Below are 25915 nucleotides of genomic sequence, written 5' to 3'. Positions count from 1 at the left end.
ATTTCTTTGTAATATTTAAGCCTGCCCTTCCTTCAGTTCAAAATGAATGCCCCTTGTCCTGACACTCTCTGGACATAGAAAAAGTCCCTCTCCATTTTATAGGCCCCTTTAGGTGCTGGAAGAATGTCTTCCTGAAGCTTCCCTTGCCCTGCTGGCCATGCTGCTTTTGCTACAACCCAGGCTGACTGGCCTTCTGGGCTGCAAATGCATACTGCCAGCTCATGACCAGCCCTTCATCCATGAGAACTCCCAACTCCTCTGCAGGACTGCTCTCAAGTGACTTCTTTTCCCAGTCTACACTCATATTTAGGATTTTCCCTACCCGGATGTAGCACCTTGCACTTGGGACTTGCTGAACTACATAATGTCCCCATGGGCCCACTTCTGGACCCTTTCCTTCTGATGTGCCAACTGCAGAGCTCAGATTCCTGTCATCAAAGCTGCTGAGGCTGCACTCCATCTCACTGTCATCACTGAAGGTACTGAAGAGCATCAGTCCCAAAAGTGAGCTCTAAGGGACCCCACTCATCACCATCACTACCTGCACATAGAGCCCTCTCTGGCTGTGTCCATCCAGCCAATTCCTTATCCACTGAATGTCATCCATCAAATCTGTGTCTCTTCAATCTGGAGATCTGCATGTCATGTGGGACCATATCAAAGGACTTAACAGAAGTCTAAATGTGACATTTGTTGGTGTTGCCCCGTCAACCATTGCTGTCACTCCATCATAAAAGGCCATATTGCTCAGGCACAATTTGCCCATACTAGAGCCATGACGACTGCCTTGGCTGCCCTCCTTCTCTTTTACTTGCCTCAGCACATTTTCTAGAAGGATGTGCTCCATGATCATCCCAGACCCAAAGGTGAGGCATACCCATCTGGAGTTTCATGGTTCATCCTTTCTCCCCTTTTTAAAAATGGGAACAGTGTTTCCCTTTCCCCAGTCACTGATTGCCATGGCTTCTAAACACAGCAACACCATCAGCCAGTTTCCTCAGGATCCTGAGATGCATATTATCAGGTCCCACACACTTATAGCTATTCAGCTTCATCAAATCATCCCAAATCTGCTCTTGGCTTATAGTGGAAGGGACTTCACTTCCCCCACACAGGCCCAGAGGAGCAGGCGCTTGAGAGAAGTCTAGTGGACCAGAAACAAACTGCAATTGAGTCCTAATATTGAGTCTGTAACTGTTGCTATGCTAAGTATCACTCCACTGGTAACACATATTCAGGGTACAGCCCCCTCATGAAAAGCAACCCTGCATATTCTTTTTATGATTCCCAGTGAGAAAAGTTACTTTTGTCCTTAGACCCAGCAGTTAAACAAGTTGAGCCACAAAGGGGTAACTATGCAGAATATATTTTATGCTATTTAGGCACATACAACCATGTTTTTGGCAAAATATGAAAAGCATGTACAAAGGATAAGTTATTGAAAGCTAACAGCATCAAGAGTGTGCAGATTTTATTTAGAGTCCTCACTTTGTGCTTCATCTTCTCCAGTGATCTTTTTTCTTGCCAAGTCCTCGTTCCCCACCATTACCCGCTCTCTAGATGGTCCAAGATCTTCCAGCTGTTTTCTTTGTCTGGTTTCTAGCTCTTCCAACCGCTTGCCAAGCAGGGCAAGCTCTCTTTGATGCTGCTCCTCCTTGAAATTAAAAAGAATAAAAATGTGGCTTTATTACATTTTGCACACTTACAAGAGACCAAAATGAGCAATGCATTCATTTTCTTTAAGGAAAATTAAAACTGTAAAGTCTAAAACATCCTTTTTTGTTAAATTTTACTCATTAGTGTTTCGTGGGTATTGTTCTGACATTCTAGACGAACAGCATCAGGAAGAATTACATCTGCAGCTGTTCCTCCTCCCAGATGAAGGAGCACACAAACCTGAGGTCTCAGCAATCATCAATCTGTAAAGTCAACTTGGTCAACCTCAGCCAGAGAGATTTTCACCCTCAGCAGCTCAGCCTAAGACACTTTTAACCACACAAGAAATCAAGAACAGCAATACTGCTTTGTAATACTGAAACCATGGTGTGAGAACAATACTAGCATTTCTTGCTCAGAAGGAGCCATTTAAAGCCTCTGAGGGGAAGGACAAAGTATGGAGAACTGCCTTAAAACTACCCAGTTGTTACATTCTGTAACATACCCTTTGTCTTTCAAGTACACCCTCCTATTGCGACAAAGGGAACATCTCTAGATAACTCAATATTTCTTACTTCTGTTCAAAGCTGAAATACACCTTCCTTAAAACTAAGGTCAGTAAAAAGAACTGTTTCAGTACCCTCTTTTGCTGCATTATTTTCACAACTTGTAATATATCACCACCTGAAGAAAGGAGAAGGACGCTGCAGGCCCAGGAGGCAAGGCAGACGATGGTGCTATACTGACTGGATTGAGTGACGGAATGTCAGGATTCAGAATTATACTCCGGAATTCATTATGCCGACGCTGCAAGTCCTTTAGCCTCTTCTGGAGGCGAGCATATTCTTCAGAGGAAACATTCTGTCTAAGAAATTACAGATTTCTTATTGCTCAAGATCTTTGCTATCCCAACACAGCAGCAAAGCTCTCCACAAGCACTCTGCTGTTTAACACCCCCAGTTTCTACCTATTCTTACACAGAAGAATTGGAAAGTAGATCTGTATATATTCTTTTGCCTACATGCCTGTCTAAATGTCCCTCTACATATTTAGCTATCTGCTCTATTACAGATTAGAGTTTACATAAAATAAATTAAGCTTTTAATACCATTCACAGTAGTGAGTCAGAGAAGCCACAGTAAACTAATTATTCAAGTCAAGCCCTCCACAGGGGTTCAATGAAGAGAGAAAAACCAGGACTTCATCTTTGAAAGAGGATGCCATGTCTTTTTCTCTTGCAATTCTGAAGTCTTGTTCACTTCCTTATTTTAAAGGGATTCCTGCAACTGTGCCTATCAGGTATTTTTTTCTCTTTTTCTTCTTGAAGAGACAGCCCTGCAGTTGTCTCACAAGCTCTCAGCTGCCCATTCTAAACAGAATCTATTCAAAGAATTCTAGTGCTGTAAAGGCTATTAGACTGGACTCTGGGTACTAATCTAGGTAACACATATATTCAAAAATACTTCATATTTGTAAGTCATACCTTGAGCCTATGTAACTTTTCAAGCTAAGAAAAAGCAAATTTATTACCTATTTAACACTTGATTTTCTTTTTCTAGTTCTTCCATCTTGGCTTCCAAAAGTTCTATTTTCTCACGCATCCTCCTTTGTTTATTGTCATTGAGAGTCTTTCTCTGTGAATAAGATGTTTCAAACAGCTAAGTAATACCTTAATAGATTAAATCCTGTAAAAATTAAATCTGTCATCTATGTGGTTTCAAGCTGTGACTCTTTATAGGATTTTCTTTCCTTAAGAGATGTTGTGTTGTTTGAAGGTGCTGAGATTGCCATGCTGGGAAGCAGAAGAGATGGGAAATGATCCCTAGCTTTGAATGAAAGAGGCACAGCTGCCAATCACTCATTAGTCAGTGACCAGCTGTACTAACAAACATTAATGGTATCTAAGAATCACAAGTCATCCTTTAAGTGACTGTATAAATGAATATAAGCATAACCAAAAAAGTATGCTTCCTTTGGTTTTTTGTTTGATTGTTTGTTTATTTGGGTTTTTTGGTTTTGTTTGCAGGTTTTTCCCCCTCATATTGATCTTAACTTTTCATGACCTTAAAAGATACTGGTACATTTCATAACCTATGTTCAATGTATAACAATGCTAATGAATCTTGAGGTTTTACAAGCAACCTGCCTTTCCTTTCAAATAATTTCATAAAAAATAAGCTTAGGAGAAGAAATAAAATTTTAATATTCCATCAAGGAAAAGCAGAACATCATTTGTCTAGTATCTGAAACATCATCCTCCCTCATCAAGGGGTCCACCTGTTAAATAACCATCAATGTACATGTGTGTGCAAAGAAAGCCTCACAAAGTCTTTGATGGCATACTTTGATTACAAAATTGTCAGCTGTAATATTCTTTTGCATGTCACTTCAACCTATTTCTATGCTAATCTTGAAGAACCCAACATATTTAGTTATTATATACAGTAAACTGCAAATGAACTCTTAACATTGAAACAATTCTAGCTGGCCAACAAAGTTAAACTTTACACAGGCTAGATCATTCAAAAAGGAAGAGACAGCATGCCTTTTTCTGAGCAACAGCAGCTCGACACAGCTTGTTCTTCATTTGCTTGTATTTCTCTTCATACTCTGTGAGGTGCTGAGTAAGCATATGCTTCTCCTGCAGCCATTCCATACGTTGGTATTCTGAAGTCCTTTGGAAACATCAGGTTAAAAGATTATGAGGTTATACAAACAAAGCAGCACATTCAGTTGCCTTAAGGCTCTTAAAATAGACACATCTTTTCACAACTCCTACTTTTATATACTTAAACGATCTGACGTAAATTTGATTGTGTTCACATTCCAATTGTGACTATGACATTTGAACCTATGCATTATCCTAGGATTTCTTCAACCATGAGGTGTTTTGAACAAACTGATACTGAACTCAAATTTTGAATTTTGAAAATTTGAAAACTGATTCCAAGAAGTTAATTGTTGGTGCCTTGTTGGATTGGCATGCTGATAAAATACCCAGAGAAAATTCCTCAGTTCAGGTCAGACTATCACACTGGAACACAAGAGCAGATACCTATTCAAAACATCATTTGTCAGAAGAGTTGACAACTACCTTCTTTGTTTGGGAAAGCAAGGTGCTGCTCTATGGAGTCTAAGTCTTTGTAACAGGCTTGCTTAGCACATGCTTCCAACCAGAACAAACACCAGCTCATCAGGAAGCTCCCACTAATATGGTTTTAAGACAATAATCCAGCTGAACACACACCACCAATGGCACATGTTATCTGTTTAGGCTTTTGCACGGTTACAACACATTAAAATTAGGCTGTGTTCTCTAGCAGTGTATAGGAAAGGAGCCACTTTCTCTGTGCTGCCTTGTTCATTTGGGCTACCTGCATTGTGAGCAGAACTAATGGCATATTTAATTACATTACAGTTAAAAATTAAAATCAAATGTTGAGATTCTGTGTAGCAGATTTTAATAAAACCAAGGCTTAGTAGTAGTGCATCCACAGAACTCCAGTCCTGGGCAGATGCAGTTTCCCTACATGGACTCTGAATGCATCTCCCTAAATTTCTCCACCACCTCTTCTTTCCCCACAGTAGAAGTACTGGACGTCATCCACTCTCATTTGGGAAACAGAGTCCTGGCCCACGTGTCACCTGTCATGGCTCTTTTAGTTGATGCAGCATGGCTCATACCTCACTCTTGACTGTAAATAACTACTAGTACCCAGGAACCAAAGCACTTTGGACAAGCACTGCTTAGCAGTAAAAGGATTTCAGCTAAGGAAATGGTTAAAAATGCTTGAGTTGGGTGTGAGGGTTTCTTGAGGTTGTTCGGGTTTTTCAGTTGTTGTTTGGTTGGTCTAAATGCCATTAATATTGTTCCCAAAATGCTAAACAAGTACCTGATTGAGCCCATCTCTTATCTGTATAAGTCTCAGAGTTTGCCTTCAGCTCTTTTTCTCCTTTCCCATTTTCATTTAAAGCTTAAGATTGACACAGCCAGACATGCAGCTGCTTTGCCTACTTATACTCAATGACACTACTTTATTTATCTGGAACTTTTTATCTTATGTTTTCTCATCTTTTAGTCCCTACTTCACTTCCTCTTGCTTTGGTGCAACTTAGCTTTTTGGTATTCAAGCTCATAAGACTTTACTGAACAGAGGAAGGATGTCCTATCACACAGATTCATAAAAACAATGGAAAGATGATCCAAGGCTCCCAGGGCAGCAGTGGCACAGACCTGCAGGACTTACATGCAGGCTACAATGTTGCTTCATTTCTGCAGTATTAGCCTTAGTGCATCTCTCAGTATCTACATCCTTGTACAATGATCTCTGAGGACTGAGAAGTTCCTTCCACTGCCTTCTCAGGAAAACCTAGTCCTGACTGTTTTGTGATGCATAAATATGCAAATGACAGTGACAGCCTCATTCAAGTAACAGCAAGGATCTCATTCCACACGGCGGTACTCCTCCCAAAAGCAAACATCCCAAGTATTTAATGTGCTACTGACATACTCTGCAGTCTAAATGCAATAATATCTTCAATGTTAAATTGAAAAGCACTGCTTAAACTAATGACAACATAGCAATTGCAGTACCAATTAGTAGCAAAACAGATCTTAAAACAAAATGAAGTACACTTTGGAAGTTTTATATTTAATCTGGGACACTGACTTTTAAAAACATCACACAATAAGTAGTACAAGTTAGACACATATTTGGTTACTAAACTAGGAAATTCTGAAAAGCCATTTCAGACTGACAAACTAATCTTTAAATTCCAGGAAAGTGTGCATTTCTATGTGGAATCTGAATAAAATTTGGCTTCCTTCATCATTTCTTTGCTTCCTTCACCATTTATTGTCATACTTTGATGGTATGCGGTCAAGCTTATGCAAAAAAAGGAAAGTGATTATTTTTAATTTTGATGAGAAGAACTAGAAGATATTCGATAACCTTTTACTTACCTCATGTCAGCTAAAAGTAGCTAGTGGGGAAGGGAAAGAAGCATTCACACATACTGACTGGGACCACGGAACCTTATCACACAATTACAATGCTTGAATGCTCTTTTCATCCATTTAAGCTTTCCACAGCTTAAACACTCTTAGAACTGTCTGAAACTCTAGATCCATTTATACCTATAGAAGTTTGACACTTACTTCAGTATAAGTAGAATTTCATTTTATGCAAGCAGTTTATCTCACTAATCAATAATTAATTTTAACAGACAGGAATGGAAACAAACTCCTCTTTTTAAAGCTGACACGAGGAGAGCTTTTATACATGCTATGCCACAGAATATATGGCCATTTTTACAACTGTCCAATATTTCCTGTTCATTTTAACTTTCTCACTTTATCCAGGATCTACAATCCACAGTTAAGTAATCCACATAAGCAGAACACAAGGAACATGTAAAGCAAAGCCAAAAGAAAAAAGTTACTTCTCTGTTTCCAGTTGAGCTTTCTCTGCCTGAGCCCTTGCATGTTGACATTCTTGTTTCAATCTCTCTATTATTTCCTTCAATTTCTGATTAGATTCCAGCAAATCATTTTCTGATTGAGAAAGTGAGGCAAGCTGGAGTTGGATATCATCTATTTGCTACCAAAACAAAAAATATTTTTTTCCATTTCAAAGGTATGCAAATAAGGAACGATTGATTTTGAGATACTGAGACAATGCAAAATGGAAACATCAACTAGCTTTAGCTTGTCATTAGCCTTTTTTACTTGTTTCTTTTCTCTTTACTCAACAGTTTCTGCAGAAGCTTGAGATACTCCAGACAGTAAATCACTATGAGACAAAAGGTTTCTCTTGTAGTTAAAATGAGAAAGGTAGGCAGACCTCTTCTGTCACTGGTGTCCCCAGAACTTCAGAAATCCAATGCTTCAGCACCAGGCCTGAACAGAACTGGAGGACCATGAAATACTTTGTAGCCAAGCTGTGGAGCTATCCAGGCTCTTCTGTCTCATAATATACAGCATGTTACAGCCTGTTATTTTCATTACAGTGACCGCCCCAGTCAGTTCACAGAACAAGGAAGCACTGAAAAGTCAAACCTCTGCAGCCAGCTTACAGAAATGATCATTTTCCTTTTCGTCCCCCCACATGGACACTTATATGCCTTAATTTCTGATTTCTGGAGGAAAAAAACATTTGTCTTGAACTTCAAATGCACACGGGTTGCAGAGTATTTTGATGCACAGCTATTTTTATTACCTACTAAATAACATCATAGGCAAGCAGGAGTTAAAAAAAAGTTTGATTTTCAACACTGCCATCAATTGACTCTGCAATCGAAATATACCTCTTTACACTAGTTTGTTCATTTATGAAACATCTGTTAAACACTTAAAGAAACTCAGATGAGAGATGCAGTGTAAATGCAAAGCATTACCTAGAAACAATTTATAAGTCTCCATGGCAACTGAATCTCCAGTTAAATAGTGCATAACCATATTCAATATACCAGTCTATAAACATTCAGCTTTGAAATTCCTGGTACCCACAAAACATATGAAGCAAAAAGCTGTAATCCATTTACAGAGGTCCAGGAAAGCTCGATTGATTTCTGAACACTTCTCCTTTAAATATCTGAAGTACACACTTTGTCCCTCAGGGAAAAAAAAAAAAAGCACCTTAAAAATTCAATCTAATCTTCAAACACAGAACATGGTAACTACAGGAAAGAACGTATTTCTCTACAAAACATTACAATGCAATAAACCTTACCTGTTTCAGATTAGCATTTTCACGTTTCTTTTCTTCCAGCTCTTCTGTCTGCATAGCTTGCTGTTGAATTTTTAATCTAAAATTGTGTAAGACATCCTTATTTTTTATCTAATCAAAATACAGATGCTATAAATAAGGACAAATCAGCCTGACAAAAATAGCATTATTTGAAGGGCTGATAAATATTTAACTAAAAAAGTATTAAAAATATATTTCTATTAATTTTTAGAATTCACATAGGAATAAGATTTTTAGAGTATGATTCATTTTATCATGCTGACCTTCATATAAAAACTACAGTAAGCCAAGTAAATTCCCAGCCATAATAACCCACTCAGAGACATCATATTAGGGTCACAGCTTGCCAATTGCTGCTACGGTGCCACTGTGAAAAGAGAAATGGTTTACTCTAACACTGGGGCTATGCCAGCATTAAACCAGTTCTAACAAATGTGTATTGCCAAATTATTACTTCATTGGTCATTGAAAATGGTCATTGAAAATAACATTTAAAGGTTTGGACAAAAAGTGTTATCTTTTCAAATAATTAGTTTTTAATTCTGTGCTCTTTTTTACATAGTGCAAAAGATAATTTTGTTTAATCTACTATAATAAACATTTCATAATGAAGATTTCTGTATCTATGAATAGGAAGATTTTATACTGTCTACTGTGAAGACATTAAGGGGGGAAAAATGAGAAATTTTTGCTAAGATTAGAAAAGCCACACTACCGCAAACGCTGAAGCTCCTTTTTGCTAGATTCTTCTGCCATCTGCACAGCACGTAGTTTCTCTTCATACTGATCCTTTTCAGATTGTCTCCAAGAATCTTGTTCCAATTTCATCTTCTCTAGATCAGCTAGTCTGTTCTCGAGTTCTAACCTAAGAAATTATTCAATCATGCACACAAGAATCATTACAAAATGCCAGAAGTGTTTAGTTAAGACTGACATTTTAAAAAGTAACACAAAACAGTCCTCTTTTAGAAGCTGAGGAGGAAATCAATAGACATACTTTTCATTTTGTAAGGCTGCAATATTGTCAAAAACTTCCTCTTTGGCAGCTTGCACTTTACGAATTAGCTCCCGATCTTTTTCTACTAAAAGCACTTTATGACGTTCAACAGCTGCAGTAAGAATTTCCTTGTCGGACAGCAATCCTGCATTATACATTTAAAAAAGTTAAATATGTCATTATTGATAAGAACCTGCTAAAATACCATATTTAAATAACTTTATAAATTCAAAAAAGGGAACTAAAAATCTCAGTTCAAATGACAGAATGAATGGGGGAAGGGGAAAAAAACAAAACACAAGAAAATCAGAAGAGGCCTTTCTTACTGTAACAGTTGTATTTCTAAGACTTTTGAAAAGTAACCATTATATTGGAATCACGGTCCATGAGAGTTTCTTACTTTCAACAAAAGTAATGAAACGGTTTATATTACTGCAGATTTAAACTCTAGAGCAATTTATAAAAAAATTGTGTCTGGATTTAAAAATTTTTAAAAGTGTTCCACAATAGCTATGCAAAGGTTAAGCAAGAAAATTTTCATTTTCTGGAAAAGTTTACAGTAAGCAATAACTTGTTATCTGTGAAATCAGTAACTGGGCTACAAGAAATCTGATTTTAATCCACCTATATTACCAAGTGAGACATTTCTAAAACTATGACTCTATAGGCAGGGACAAATGACACAAAGGCTTGTAACTGACACCTGTGTTCACTGGTAAATAAGCCAACATTCTCTAACAGTGATTCCTCATTATTTAGCTAATTCAGAGTTGCAAATGAAATTCCACATTATGTTCAGGTTAACTTAAATCTCGTCTATATTGAGTTTTGTATTTCATAGGGCTCAACATTTTTGGCTTGAAATACACTGTAAGTATATTGTCAATACAGAAAACACCACTTTTTAATTGCTCTTGGCAAATTAAAGTAAGTGAACAGAAACATTTCAGGAAGACCAAGGTACTATTTTGGGGCTAAGGCAAATCACTGAGGACAGTTCTCTTTAAAGCTGTGTAGTGATTTAAACAACTAGTACTAGAAAGTTTTGGCCTTTTCACTCTAGAAAGCTATTTCAAGTTGCCTACATATTCAGCTGCATCAGGTAGATTAGGAAATGCCTATTTCCTTCAAAGAATGAACTAGGTACTGTATTTTGTTTCATGTGGCAGCCTTATGGAATTGATTCCAATTCCACAGACACAGATTCAAAAAAAAAAATCCCAACCACTGAAGCTCTGTGGCATGATAGGGTTTCAAGCAGAGTATGAAAGACTCGAGAATTTAGAAAAAATAACCATATGAAGTATATAATTTGAAACAGATTATGCTCAAGTTGTGTCACAAATGCACTAATTTACATAAATGAAAAATTGCTCTCAATTGTTCTTTGCCTAGTAGAGCAAGTGAAACAACTCAATTATTTCAAATACCAAGTGAATTGCCAGATCTATGACCTAGACCAGAAATAGAAGGTGAAGGCTGCTGGAAAGTGTTCAGAGAAAAAAAGAATTGTATTATTCTAACTATAAGTAAACAGATGAAATTACAAAATAATTTCATACTTTACCATCCATTTCACTTTGAATTTTGTTTCTCTCTCTTTCTACTTCACTCTTTGCTCTTGCTGCCTCCAGTCTGACATTTGTTACTTCCAACTTATGTGAATGTTTAAGTTCCTTTACCTATGAATTAGTAAAAACCAACATCAAATTAAGTATAATAAATTTCTATTTATTTACTTCACTTCTGACTAAAGATACCGCAGAGTCAAGTTAAAATAAAATTTAATTTTAATCTCCATAAATAAATCAAAACAGCAATATACAAAGCCAGAATACCAACTACTTCCCCAAGTAATTTCAATTTGGTAACTACTTATAGTCCCCCTGGCCTCCTGGAGTGCTACATTACCTTCTCAAAACCCAGGTTCTTCATAGTTTTAAAGTGCATTTTAAATCAAATACTGCTCTACGGACACGTCAAATGGCCTCATAAAAGTAGGAGCTTTAAGAACATCAAATCAAAGAAAATTACTGCTTGCATGGAAACTTTCTATAGTTTAGGCATTTGAACGCAGTAATTACACGGTCAATGCGAATTAAGTATCTGGAGGAAAGCACTTATAATGAAAATCCATTCACAATGACAAATGTAATTACAACCTGCTAGCATATACAAGTGGCAAAAGGTTAAGAATGACACAGTAGCTTATTATGTAACTACACAGAAGATTTAGTTGCTTATGTATGACGTTGATAACATTTCAGAGCAACTTGAAAAGATTTAAGGTGGCTTTTTTAAGGCAAAAAATCCAGAAGACAAACACATGCACCTAAGACAAACCATGTTCAGGAACAGGTTTGAGTGGGAACAGAAGCAGGTGCAGGTTAATAGAGTAAAGCTTCTATTTCCCCCCTTTGAGAAACACCACTGGAACATTTTATTTTGTGCTGCTTCTTGAGGGGAGCAAAGAAGACCAGCTGACAGAAAAAATAAAGACCATAACAATCTTCTATATATTCTGTGAGACAACTGAAAAATGTTTAACAGAAGTTTTCCCCTCCTATATAGCATGGGGGCCAAGTATGTCATATTACATAAAGAGGCTTTAAATAGTGGTATAGCTATGTCTTATTCCTATGGTTAGAACTTTTTTTTTAATGAATGACCAAAATTAAATACTTAGCTCATAAATATGCACTGTAAAAAGATCTCAAAAGAAAAGAAAAGCATACAAACTTGGAACAAAACCTCTAAGAACTGATGCCAACAAAGTTACTCAAATATATTTTAGGACAATGGTCAACTTAAAATGCTGTGATGTAATTCTGTACTGAAATGTTTCTGCACAAGCTATGCCGACATTAGCCCAAGAAAAAGGCTATGCTAATGTCACTACCCAGCTTCTAATATAACCTCAACCTCCACAAGTAACTCCAATGCAGCTTGCTTCTTGTAGCTAACACAGCCCATTTAGAGGATACTTTTTAAGATCTGCAGAAGCCATAGGTCCATTACAAAAAAAAAAAAAAAAAAAGTAGAAAGATAAGTTTAAAGCTCTAAAGGCTAGCTATATTCATAAACATCAAAAACATGAATATAAAGATACCACTTCAAATCTCATTCTGTTCAGGAAAAAGATCTAGAAGATGGAATAAAAAGAACATAACCTCAATCTATAGAGAAACTTTTAGTTATGACATTTCTCATGTAAAGTCACATATTCTTTGTCTTTCAACTGAAACTGAAGGAAAAGCTCCATACCTATTTTAAGTCACAGCAGAAGACATTATTACTTTATTCTTAGTGTAAAATATAAGCAGAAAACTATAACAGGATCTGAAAAATATATTTCAGATACCATAAAAGTACTTACCTGAGCAGCTAAGGAATTGACTTCTCGTTCAGATTTGTGAAGTTTGCTAGTTAAGAGAATGTTTTGCTCATGACTTGTCTGCAGTTCCTTCTCAATCCGACCAACCTGTAGTTCGGCAGACTTCTTTTCTGCCTTGAATGAAGGAAGTTTTTTTAAGATATTTGGAGCTGAGTTGCCTCTTGTTACTCATCTGAAATGTCTGATTGGTCTGGGCTTTCAGGTATTACTAACATGTTAAAATATATAATATGATATATAAATATTCATCTTTGCTCAACCATATATTCCGATACAACAAGGGTCTTGAATTTTACTCAAAAGTTACAACTATTTTTACTAATACTTCCTGCATAAAATCACTCCCATTTTCAAACCTCCTTGATAAGGGATGATGGTAATCTGACTTGGTTAGGAGGCAGCAGGTATGCTTACCAGTAAATTATTGGGCTGTAAACAGTGCAACTACAAATAGTGCTCAAAAAGGTGTAATAATCTGGCCTATGCAGTTACATTGACAGAAGAATTAACATCCTGGAGAGGAAATAAAATGCAATCACTCTATTATAGACCCTGATCTTTACTGAATATCAAAAAGGTAATCTAATATACGATGTCACCTTCCTTTTTCTGAACACTTTCATTTTCGGCGGGACTCTCTTTAAAGCTGTCTAAGATTACAGCACTTCTTAAGTTGAGATCAGAGCATTTTGTAACTAAGGTATACAGCACTGATAATAGCAAAAAAGAAAATCTGCATGCTGCAACTGTGCAAAGAGTGTAGATGAAAAGGCTTGCTACCTAGAGAGGTAGCAAGAACTGACAGAAGATCTGAGAATGAGATGAGGAATACAATGGAATCCTGGGAAAAGTGCAACAAGCCATAAATACCAAGGAGAGCAACAGGGAGAGCAACAGCCAAATACTAAACAACTGCAGTAACATGTTGGAGAAAGAAGAGGCATAGCTAAGCACAAAATATGACAGATGAGTAAAGGATTAAAGAGAGGAGCATCATGTGACATTTTTGAAAAGAATAAAGAATTTACTGCAGCAGATTATTAACATACTGGTTTCTAGCTCCAGTAAGTGGCAAGTGCTGTCCTTCTTACTGACTACAAATACAGAAATGACTTGCTTATTTGGGAAGGAGATCATTCAGCAGAATCTCTCAGTTGAGAGACTTGCCAAAGCTGAACTGGCAGTGCATGACTCCTGGTCAACTACAATTTGATTTTAAATCTGAAATGTACAAATTCAAATTGTGGAGTCAATGTCAAGATTATCAGTGATTTCACTGACAGTTCTGTCAGGCCAAGTGTTATTCTTACTACACTCTATAAGGAGGCAAAATAATAAAACCAAGTCTTACCTCTAGAGATCTCATCATGGTCTGCATCTCAGCTAATTGTCGTGCTTGTACTCTTTGAACATTTTCTGCTTGCACAACACTGTTGTGTCTTTCTGCTCTTAGTTCTTCTACTTCTGCTTCTAAAGCTTTTAATTTCTGACACAGTTGTGCCTTTTCTCTAGAAAGTGCTTCCACACGTTTACTATCCCTTGTAGGATCAATGCTAAGCAGCTGATTATGGAGTTCTTCCTTATCTTTATCCAGTCTTGCAATCTGATGATAGTTGTTAATCAGAAAAATAAAAAGTTCTTACATTGGTTAGGTGTCAGCAACAATTACAGCAGTTAACAATTCAGAAAATAGCAGCAGTGGACATTTAAACATTCATTTGCTTAGAGAAGGAAATTCAAAACAATACCACCTGAATGCCTGTAATTAGTGTGGTCTTTTTGAGAGCACTACAGAGTGCAATACTGATTGATGTCTTCATTAGCAAGCTTGTCCTCATTTCAGGAAGCTTGAGTGGGACACCAAATTGGGGGGAAATGGTCAATCTGTTGGAAGGCAGAACTGCTATCCAGAAGAGTCTGGGTAAGCTGAAGGAATGGACATTACTGGGTCCTCTTCAACAAGAAGCACAAGTCATGTATCTGAGATGGAGTAATCCAATGCAACAGTACAGGCCTGTAGCAACTGTCTAGGAAGCATCTCCACGGAGAGGATCTGGGGTCCTAGGTTCTAGTGGACAACAAGCTAAACATTAGTCAGCAGAGCACCCAATTCAATCCTGGTAGATTGGCAGAAGGCTAACTAGCAGATCCAGGGAAGTGATCCTTTGTCCCCCCTCTACTACTGGTAAAGCTGTATCTGGAGTTTGTGTCAAGTCCAGATGACTACCAAGGTATTCACAGGGTTGGGGAACATGACAAATAAGGACAAGGTGAGAAAGCTAAGGCTCAGCTTGGAGAGGAGAAGATGCACAGTGATGAGAAGAGAGGCAACAGGCACAGTTTGGAACACATGAATTTCCAATTAGGTGTTATGAGAAGTATTTACCATGAAGATGGTTAAATACTGAAAGAGTCTTCTTGCCAGAGAAATTATGTAATCCCCATCCTTGAAAATGTTCAAGACCTGGCTGGACATGGACCTGAGCAAACTGGTCTCATTACACTTCAATATTTTAAGCAGGATCTTGGACTAGAAAGAGTCTCTTCCAACTTACCTTAGGATTACACTATTTTGTAATTATAAATTATATAATAAATACAACAGAACTCAAATCTGCTAATAACTCCAGACAGCCAACATGACTGTGCCCCAACACACAATAAACCAAAAAAAACCCCAAAACAAAATACCAAAACCAAACAAAAACAACTACAACAACAAAAGAAACTGAAACCAAAATCCAAAACCAAAACCCAGTAACAACAACAAAAGTACCCTCCAACTCTCTCTCACAAGGTAGTACAAAAGGTACATACAAATCTGGAGACTGTAGATTGTTATAGTTCAAAATAAGTGACACAGACTGAATAGATCCATACATAGAAAAATACATAGATCGTTATCTTTCAAAGTAAGTGACATGAACTGAATATAATAGTGGGTGCAAAAGAGTGAGAAAAGTATGTAAGAATTCTCTCCGTATTTGGAGTCTAGTCCAAACTTTGATCTGCTGCAGTCCTTTTAAAAGTTTCACCAGCATTCTCTACGAACAAACCTGATTTCTTCAGCAAATGCCTTTTATGAGGAAATTCAATTGCATGATATGCCCAAGCCATCATTTAAGAATTAGGATGTTTTTATAGCCTCCTTGTGCAAAATGACATGGAATGTTAAAAAGCCTTTGAGAGAAACCAGATCACACTGTGCCCTGGGCTCAAGGTAGTTTCATTCTGTGTACGTGTGCTAATTAGCTGCAGGACTAGCACAAACTCAACAAGCCCATGAGAGAGGCAGGCTGTAAAGCAGCATGTGGGTTTAGCTCCAGGAAGGACAACTGTTCTGTTTTTAATGCACTGCATTTGCAAACTTGGATTGATTTTGAAAGTGATGATTTCTTTGATTTGTGTCTGATGTTTGGAGTAATACATTCAAATCTGGCATCTTAGAATACATGCTTCCAGACAAATACTTAAATGGATATGCAAATGACATCTGCAACTCATTTACAATGCTGTATATATTTAAAACATAAATAAGCTGGCAATTTATTTAGCTACATACACTTTTGAAAGTCCAAAGAAATGAATGAATGGTTTTTTCAAGAGCTAATGCAATTGAAATAATTTTACCCAAGTTTCCAGTATCCTTTTGATTATCGCCATCTTGACCCAAACTCAGATCATGACAGGTACATGGCAAAACATACTTTTATCTGCCATTAACAATATCTTCCTCAATAAGTTGCCACCTAAGTAATTTAAAGTCTAAACTTACATTAGTTACTCAGATAATTTATTAATTTCAAATTAGCATCATGTCACCAATTCCATCACAAATGTGATTAAAAATAGCATTAAGCAAATATACTGGCAGTCATTTACCAGAAAGCAAGCTATTCTTACTTTTAATAGCACAAATAGTATTGCAAGCCATCACTGAACAAATCTGCAGAGGCAGCCTTAGGCTAAGTCACAGAAGTGCTTTGAGAATTAAGAGAATAGATACAAACATGAAATGGAGCCAAACTGACAACCCTTCAAATACCAACAGTTCCACAATGTTCAAGCAGCTTTATCAGAGATACTTTCTAAGCTACTGTAATAGTCTACGTACCTCAGCCTCATATTTTATTTTCTTCTCTTCTAAAATATGTGCATATTCTTCCTTTTGATGCTCAAATTCTGATTTCAGGAATGTATGGTCATAACGAAGTTTGTTATATAGTGTTCTGTATTTTTCTACTTCCTAAGTTAGACAAAAAAAAGAACCAAACAAAACAATCCAAATTAAAAGTTTTCAAATTTATTTCCTTTAAATGTCCATGCAATGTTCCAATTGTTTCACAAATGATCTTTGACTAATTGAGTGCCACCCTCTTCCAGGATTTCAACCTTCCCTGCCTGGGACAACAGCACCAGACAAATAATATCATACTTTGATCCCCTTTCAGTTTTAATTTCCTAAGGTTTTAGGAGCAACTATAAAGCAGTAATCACTGCTCTAAATGAAATAAAATTTCAATATTTATGACTTACATTTTCGAGCTTCTGATAACGCTCTCTCATAGGAGACTCCAATTCCTCATAAATTTTTGATTTTAACAGTTCTAATTTTTGAGGAGTTAGCACCTTCAATGAGAAAAATATCACAAATAATTAGTCATGTTCAGTTATTACACTGTGATAGGTAACACAACCAGGAATAAAGTATTTCAAATACAATTTTAGAATTCTACTTAATTTTCTATGTTTTTCTAAAGAAATTTCAATAGCAATTACAGAAGCAAAAAAAATGCATTAATGAACTAAAAATATTCTGGGAAGATAACAAAAGCATTTTGAATGTCAGCATTTATCAGTAGAAGCAACAAAAATTTCAGGCTAAATTGCCAAGAGATTTATCTCCTTTGTGGGGGATGGGGAAAAGGAAAGCAGTCTCACATAAAAGATAAAGAATTAGTGTCTAATTTAAACAGTAAGTGAACCAACCCAAAAAGATCAAAATGAGCAACACCAAAGAACTATTTGCAAAACAGATGTGTGCTCTCCAATGGATACATGGGTACTGGTTTAAATGAAAGAAAGAATAATCAAGAAAGATTCCTTGCCTTAAGCTCCATTCTGCATGGTATTTTGTTAAAATTTCTTGATATGGTTCACACAGCAAACTATCTACCAAGAAACAGAGTTTAAAACTAAAAATTTTATCCACAACTGTGATATATTCTTATTTATTCTACCTTTCTTTCACTTATCTGTATCCTGAAGTCCCTGGAAACTAGTTCTAGTTATGGTACTGAGGCACATCTCCTCCATTCAGAGTCTGGGAACCTTTGGTTAGAGTTTTTATTTATTTCCTAAGAACACGTCCTGCATTACTTTAAGGAAACAAGTTGTTACATACAGTGACACCCAAGTTATCTTAAATGTTGAGGAGTCTTTTTGTTTGATTCTGGTTTGGGATTTTTTAAGAAAAAGAAAGAAGAAAGCTGTAATCATGAAGAGAAACAAATATCTATTTTTCTAGTCACTTATCCTAACAGGGTTAGGCACCTAAGCTACCCTTCAATGCAGATGATTGCCCCCTTAACAGCAGAGCAAGCACAGATGGGGACTGAGAGTTTTACACAGCAACTAACAACAGGATCTGGATGATTCAGTTAAACAAGGAAACAGTAATTTCAACCCATAGTCATTCTACAGAAGAGCCATTACTTGGATTGGGTGAATTTCAAGACATGTGAAATATATCCAAACTGGGTATATGCATGCTACATTAACAGAAAAAAATATGTATGGCCCTACTACAGGATAGAAAGACATACTAAGTTCTTCCAGTAAATTATCTCACCTGCAGCTTCACTTGTTCCAGCTCTTGTGTTTTAGCCAGCAACTGCTCCTGAAAGTCAGCAAGAAGCTGCTGAAATTTGTCATGTACAGTCTGTTTTTCAACTAACGACCGTTTCAGTTCATCTTGTGATTTGGTATAATCCTCTTGTAATCTGAAAGATAAAATACATATTTACTTTATATTCACCTTTTAAAGTATGACCTTAAAAGCTCAAAAGATTCACATACAGAAGCAAGCATACTAACACCAAATAAGAACTAAGCTATTACTATACTTTTCCTGTAATATATTAAAAAGTTACCCCATACTTACAAGCATAAAAATACTGTGGAGACATCATTTGCAATGTCTTAAGGTACTTTGAATTGTTTGTTTTCTAACATGAGCAACACTCAAATCTGTCCTTACACACAGAAATAACTAACACACATCTCACACATACAAATAAATCCCTTCCAACATTTAGCTGCACCTTTTAACAACTTAAAGAAACTTGTTTAAATTGATGTACCTCAGATGTTCTGCCCTTAGAGTTTGATAATTTGCTTTATGGTGTTCACTTCGCATTTTTTCATCCATCAAAAGTTTCAGTATTTCTTGTGAATTAGCTGCATCGCCACTTTCACCCACAGGAGGAAGAAGGCTGCCCAAACCATCCATTTTATTATGACTGTTCACGATGAGTATGGAGAAGACAAGATTGATGTATAACTAATCTACAAGACCAGCCACTCCTTCCACTGACACCTCAGAAGATCAAGACACCTGAACAAATACAAGGACATGTAATTAGCATTCAAGTACATTCACAGTTCAAAGGTTTCACATACTGCTTTTGCTTTAAGTACAGAAGAATCCAAATTTTGCTGTAACATGGGTTATAAACCTTTACTGAAAGTGTAACTCTTCTCTGTTAATGCAGCCTGCCCTGAGAAGTAATAGCCCTTCCAGGAGCAGAGTACACTTAAACATGAAGGTCACTTGAGTCAATACAAAATAACAACAAGCACTATTTTCTGAAAGATTACATTATTTTTACTTATGCTATACACTGAGACTTCAACTATGATATCCTAATTATGCCTTTTTAATCAGAGTTCAAGCAGAGGTCACAGCAGACACACAGCTTTTCTTACTACTTATTAAAGTCAAAGTCTGTTACACTATCCTAACAGGCTGTATTAATCAATATACACAAGTATTTCAGCTGGAAGAAAAGCAGATAATTCTCCATTGAATTCCTATCAAGCCCTCTCTGGAAAAGAGTTAAGGTATCAGAGACAGCCTGGAAGACAGCTGCCCACAGTTCAGTCCTGAAATACATCATTTCCTTATTTTCAAAGCTTATCTCATGGTTTATTGTGACCTTTCCAGAAAGACTTTTGCAAAATGTGATAATATCAGATTGGTGTGAGGAAAGCTGTAAATCAAGAGTTCCTGATATATAAGGAAGTATTCCAATATGCCTCCTTAGTGATTTTTGATATCTGAAGCAATAAGTATTAATCTGATCACTACTGACACTTCTACAGGATCTGGGGGAGGGAGGACTGTAGCTGACTTTTAGGGAAGTTACAAAGCTTTGAAAACAACTACTCTGCCATTTTAACTTTTTGCATAGCTGAACTGATGCCTAAGAAGTCCATGTCTGCAGTGTGCAAAGTGCACCTTTGTACAAAGTAAAACTCAAACAGAAACAATGACAAATCTCTACCATCACTACAAATACCTCACCTTCTTGCCATGCACAGTTGCATGTATACTTTCTACCACTGCACTCTTCAATGGTTGTATCTTAAACACTTATAATTTGATTTTATAAACCCCTGAACTATAACCAAGATGAAAACCTGTCTTCCATATAGGAAAAAAACACCCATTCCACTATGACATTATCATGTCAAGAAAATGTAAATGTAAGACTTTGTTCCCATTTTTTCTTCCTCCATTGCTAAAATGAGAAAAGGTCAGAGAAAAATCTACCACTTACAACATTACTGTAGGAAAAGCAACAGCAACTTTGTATTCTGCTTTACCCAAATTTGCTGAGAGAATCAGAATAAAGAACATTTTCCTCTGTGACTATCCTAAACGCACAACCAATATCAAAAATTAATGACATAAGTTCTCAAGACCCTTCTAATCAATACAATCTCTTTTTTGTCCCTGAGTTTTGTTGGCTGTTGAAAAACAAAGGGCAACAGCGATTTTTAAACTCAATATAAAGACATTTTTAATTGGTAAAACAACAGCTGGATGAGGAGGAGAGGTCAGTGATGCTAAAGACAATAAATCACGTGAGAGGAGAGAAAGCTCTGGTACACAGGGAAAACTAAAGGCAGTATGTCCCTAAGAATTTCTAAGCATATCAACAGGGTTAACATGATCACTATTAAAAACAAAAAAAAAAACCACCCACAAACAAAAAGAACAAACCAAAACAACAACAAAAAAACTACAACAACCAGGCAATAGTATTTTGCTTTCATGTGCTACAGATACTAAATGAAACTATCAAACTGTAAACCAAAGCTCAGAATTAGGAACACAGCATTTGAAGTCAGGTCTGAATTCTGCTGCTTACTTGACTAAGAAGTATTTCTGAAGTGGCATAATGGAGACGAAGTCAAAGACACCAAGAAAACACTGAGAGCATGTCAGCCAAAAGATAAGCTGAAACACAGCCTGTTGTACTCTCTATTCCAAGCTGCTGCAGGTGAGAAAAATATTCTCTTCTCACAGCTTTTGCTATTATCAAAAAGTGCACAAATTACAAAGCAAGACACACACCTGGCCATGTATTAATATGCATGAAGATTTCATGAAAAAGATAAAAGGAGAAAAGAGAGGGAGATAATTGCAGCTGACAAAACAATGCCCCAGACTGCAAAAAGCGAAGTTGCATTTCAGGAAACAAAACTCTTTTGGCTTGCAGGGACATCTAGCGGCAAATGTCATGATTTGCATTCCTCGTGACAACTGTGAAACAGACAACAGAGATTTCATTACTTCGTGAGAGCTCTTTCCTCAAAAACACAAAGAGCTATTTGTAATATTTAACCTATTCACATGCAAAAAAGTCTTTTGTTGTTTTGGGGTTCTTTTCCCCACATCATAAAATAATTTATGGCAGTAAACTGTCAATAGTCAACAACATTTAGGGATACAAATACTTAAAGTATATTACCAACCAGAATCTCTTCTGTGCTAATGGCTATCAGTAGTTGCTCACAGTCAGTGAGCAGGCCTTAAATAATCTTCAAAATTACACAAAGACTACACCCATAATTTTTGAGAAATACTTTAAAAGAACACTAGGTTCTTCCTCTCTTGGAGACGTGCTCAAGAAGTGCAGAAGCATAAAACATACTTTAAAGAAACTAAATCCACCATCATATCTAAACTTAATTCAACATCTACTTATTTGCCAAATTTTATCAAGCTGCCAAACTGCAAACTTCTATCAGTCGCCCCAAATTCATACTATGAAACCTTAACATAATTTTCCACAGGTATAAATATAAAGGCATTGGTGCAGAGTCCTGAAACCTTGGAAATGCATACTCTATAGATAAAATGGCAATACTTACTGTAGAATAGCTAAGTGGAGTAAATCAATTACATTTCCAAGAATCACCTTTGTTTTGCCTTTCTTCTCCAATTATTTCTCCTCCTAAAGAAAGGAACACTGCTGAATGACCCACTATCCATCTCTCCTCTTTATAGCTGCCCATCATGAAAGGGCTTTTCTTTTGAAAGATTTTCTCAGTGATATTATTTTAGCTTCTTCTTTGCTACAAGCTCTTAAAAGTGAGAATACTTGCATTTAGAGAAAAATATGATATATCAATATGATTTTTTTTCTTTATATGGATTTTTATGGCATTTTGTTTACAACAGCAAGGCTTCCTTCTTGTTCACCTGGCATAACCAAATGACATGACTGCACCATGTACTGGTAATTCCCTTGAGTGCCATACATAACTCACACATGGCTCTCTTTTCCATACCACAGCCATACTTAAAACACTTAAATTTATCATGTCTGAGCACGGTTTTAAACAGCTAGATGATACAATGAATGTAATTTTGCAACTAACTATGAAACAACTGGCAGTATTTAGCCTTGTCCCAGGTTTTGCTCATGCAGTAAAAAATTCTTGGTAAAATCTTTGGAAATCAAAGAGCTGCTTCACACAATTCATGGTCTAATTCCTCTGCTTGCTTCTGCCACAGCTCCAGACCTCTTTATTTGCTCTTTTTTTTCTAATTGAATTAACCAAGATCTTCTGAAACAATGAACTGTTTGCCTGAAAGAGTGAAAAACTCAAGGGAAGCACAGTCTCGTGAAAACAACTCTTCAAACACCACCCCCTTCTCCTCCCTGCTCAAGAGTCCACAGTAAGACCAGATAATGAACTAATGCAAAAGTGTAATCCAACACAAAAACTCACTGTCACCAGGAATGGGAGGGCTCCATTCCTCATTTCTTTATTCCCATTCCTGTGTTTGTCATTCATCAGACCCCTTCATGCACTGTTTTAACTCAAGAAGCCAACACATTCAAACAAGCAGAAGACACTCAATAGTTTTTCTGTGAGGTCAGTGAGTCACACGAGCTCATGGAAAAATCCAGCAAGAGACATCATCAGTGCAAGTGGGCAGCTGGTACAGGCTAGGGGAAAGGAACAAAGAGCCAAGTAAACAGACAGGAGGAGGAGCAAGCCTTTCTCCTTTCAGGAGCAGAGAGCTGGCACAGCACAGAGCTCAGATGTTCACAAAATCACAGCTTTAGACTAGATACCCAGATTTTAGACAGTCACAATTCAGTGAAACAAATCCTATCTTAAACAACTATGCAACATACTCATAAGAGATCAGACTTCTCATGAACATCAAGTGTGTAACAAAAGAACGCCAAACCCCCTTCTATATTATTTGAGAAATGTGTCAGCACACTGCATTTTTAACAGTCCATGTTCTACTGATCTGTCATCAGCAACTTGTAACAGTCAAAGCAATCACCTTAAAAAAAAAAAAATCTAGGGAAGCAAAACCAAAGATAAACAGGGAAACGTTTGTTACAGAGAGTTCCATAACCTAGACACTGCTCAGATGTTACTGGAGAGAACCAGTGAAAATAAACACCTAACACTTTTGTGCACCTAAGTGCAGAAATACTGGAGAATATCTGTACAACAGCTGCATTTCAGAAGACATCAATCTCATGCAAGCTATTATCACTCCCTCCATGACACTGTTCAAGGTAGAAGTTTCAGAAACAATGAACTATTCCAGTGTCCATCCCTACACACGGCACCTGGTATCACCCTTTCAGTTTCTGTTTATACTACAGTTCCAGTTACTTATTAGGTGAAAAACAACAAGGTTCTCTCTCAACTCAGGGATAAAATCTGTGCTTTAGCCACATACACTACCAAGTCAAACTGACTGATCAAATCGAATTTTGAATGGCAGCTACAGCTGATAAATTGAGCTGTACTCAAGAGCAGACAGTATGTTTTCCATTTTTTTCATGTCAAGAAACGTTCAAACGCACACAAGTTTTCGCTCACTAAAATCTCATTCAAAGTTCTGCTCGGGCATACAAATGGCTGCGTTTTGCAAATACAGCTATAGCCCACGAACAAAACTCTTCTGAAAAATCACTTCCCCTTCATGTTGACTCGAAAATCGCTATGTTCAGGGAGGGCATAGGTTTCACATTAGCATACATATCTCACACCCCCTGTATGCAGAAATATATATAGTGTATATATGATTTTATATACACTACAGTACGTGGATGAAGATCGAATGAGAGGCCAAGTGAGCCACTTAAGTCACTGTGAACTTTTTACCGTAAAGTTTTTTGACTTATGGATGGATGTAGGAGCTCGGTCAGAGGAAAAACACTAACACAGCTGACACATATCCAGAAGCATAGAAAAAATAATAATTTTCCTCACATCGAACGCAGCTGAGGATCGCTGGTGGAAAGCAAAGCAGACAAACGTAAACACTCGAAAGTCTGCAGCGAGTTCAGAAGCAGGAGGAGCCCCTGAACTGTGCAGGCGATCCCGAACGCAGCAGGCCGCAGAGGCCGCAGCAGGCTGCTCCCGAAGGCGGAGCGGCGGGCACAGAGGAGCGCCGGGCTCTCCCGTCCCGGCTGCGCGCTCAACAACGGCCCGGCCCGAGGGGAGAGCGCGGGGCCCGGGCAGAGACCAAGCGGCCTCCCCGCCCGCTCGCCAAGAGATGCGGCCCCACGCACGCAGAAGGGCCGCGGTCAGCTCAGCCCAGCCCCCATCACAGTCCTGCCCCGCTCACAGCCCGGCTCCCCCCTTCCAGCCCGGTCCCCCGCACACGCGGGCTCCCCCTCAGCCAGCGGAACCCCCGCCCACAGCCCAGCCGGGCGTGGCTGCCGCCGGCCCGAGCGATTTAAAAATGGCGCCTCTCACCTCCCGCCAGCGACGCCGGCCGCCGGGGCGCGCGGGGCACGCCGGGAGCGTTGCCGGGGAGACGGGCGGGCTCAGTAATGGCGGGGCGAGCTCTCAGGGCGGCCTCGGCGTACGGGTGTGGCTCAGGGCCGCCACTCTCGCACAGATCGGCTGCTACCAGCGGCTGAAATACTGTAAACACCATGTTCTCCTAAACGTCCACATTTTTCACTCTAAAATCTCTTTGAATGAAGCAAGAGATTGAACGTCCTGATCGGTATTGACATTCCTCTAATAAAGCTAACAGCGCTTTAATAAGGTTTAAAATTGTTTTCAATTAGTATATTAGAAGGTGGGTCATTGGTAATTGGTAATGACGCGCGCACATACCCAAAGAAAAAGTGACCAAAAACCCCGAACCAAATGTCACATTTGCTGGAGATGGCAGCTAATCAAGGTGTAAATCCGTGATTGCCGCAGCTACAGCGGCGAGAGCTCAGCGCTTCTGTCAGCCTGCCTGAGCGGACCGGTGTCACCGTGAGGGTTAATGTGCTTCTTGCACTGCTTGCAGTGTTAGAAGTGAAATATCAACAGTATTCCATCTATACCTATCTACATCTATAGGGAAATCAATGACCTATAGGGAAATCAATGACGCCACAAAACTCTGCAATGAATTAAAAGTTAATTTTTATTCGAAGCAAATTTTGATTAAAAAATTGATTGAACATTAAAGGACATAGTTCTAAACAGTTTTACGCTGCAAAGAAATCTTTTTAGGAAGTGTTACAAAGTTGCACTCTCATTTTTCTGTATCAGATTTGCTTTTTT

General features: G+C 37.7%; 1 protein-coding gene across 17 annotated transcripts; it reads right to left on the bottom strand.

The window, feature by feature from the left end:
- Positions 1-1350: 1350 nt before the first annotated feature.
- Positions 1351-25591, bottom strand: CEP83 (centrosomal protein 83). 17 transcript variants are annotated; one of them, XM_086887749.1, is made up of 19 exons: positions 24617-25110; positions 23102-23322; positions 22238-22320; positions 21438-21626; positions 19159-19412; positions 18648-18798; positions 17333-17425; positions 16911-17042; positions 14148-14399; positions 12779-12910; positions 10970-11084; positions 9403-9547; positions 9121-9270; positions 8388-8463; positions 7099-7256; positions 4202-4331; positions 3187-3290; positions 2297-2521; positions 1351-1654 (listed from the first exon to the last, which is right to left on the bottom strand). In XM_086887749.1, the coding sequence occupies exons 5-18, from the start codon at positions 19305-19307 to the stop codon at positions 2317-2319; spliced, it is 1992 nt and encodes a 663-aa protein (XP_086743875.1). In that variant the 5' UTR covers positions 19308-19412; positions 21438-21626; positions 22238-22320; positions 23102-23322; positions 24617-25110; the 3' UTR covers positions 1351-1654; positions 2297-2316. The 17 variants fall into 17 exon arrangements, with proteins under 17 accessions (XP_086743875.1, XP_023789283.1, XP_086743870.1 ...); XM_023933515.2 differs by having other exon boundaries at positions 2341-2521; XM_086887744.1 differs by lacking the exon at positions 23102-23322 and having other exon boundaries at positions 2341-2521; positions 25106-25126.
- Between the last annotated feature and the right edge of the window lie 324 nt (positions 25592-25915).

Source organism: Cyanistes caeruleus, chromosome 4, assembly GCF_971803275.1.
Source record: "Cyanistes caeruleus chromosome 4, bCyaCae1.hap1.1, whole genome shotgun sequence".
NCBI lineage: Eukaryota > Metazoa > Chordata > Aves > Passeriformes > Paridae > Cyanistes > Cyanistes caeruleus.
The sequence above is the reverse complement of the archived record's forward strand: the minus strand, read 5'-3'. Positions and strand labels throughout refer to the sequence as shown.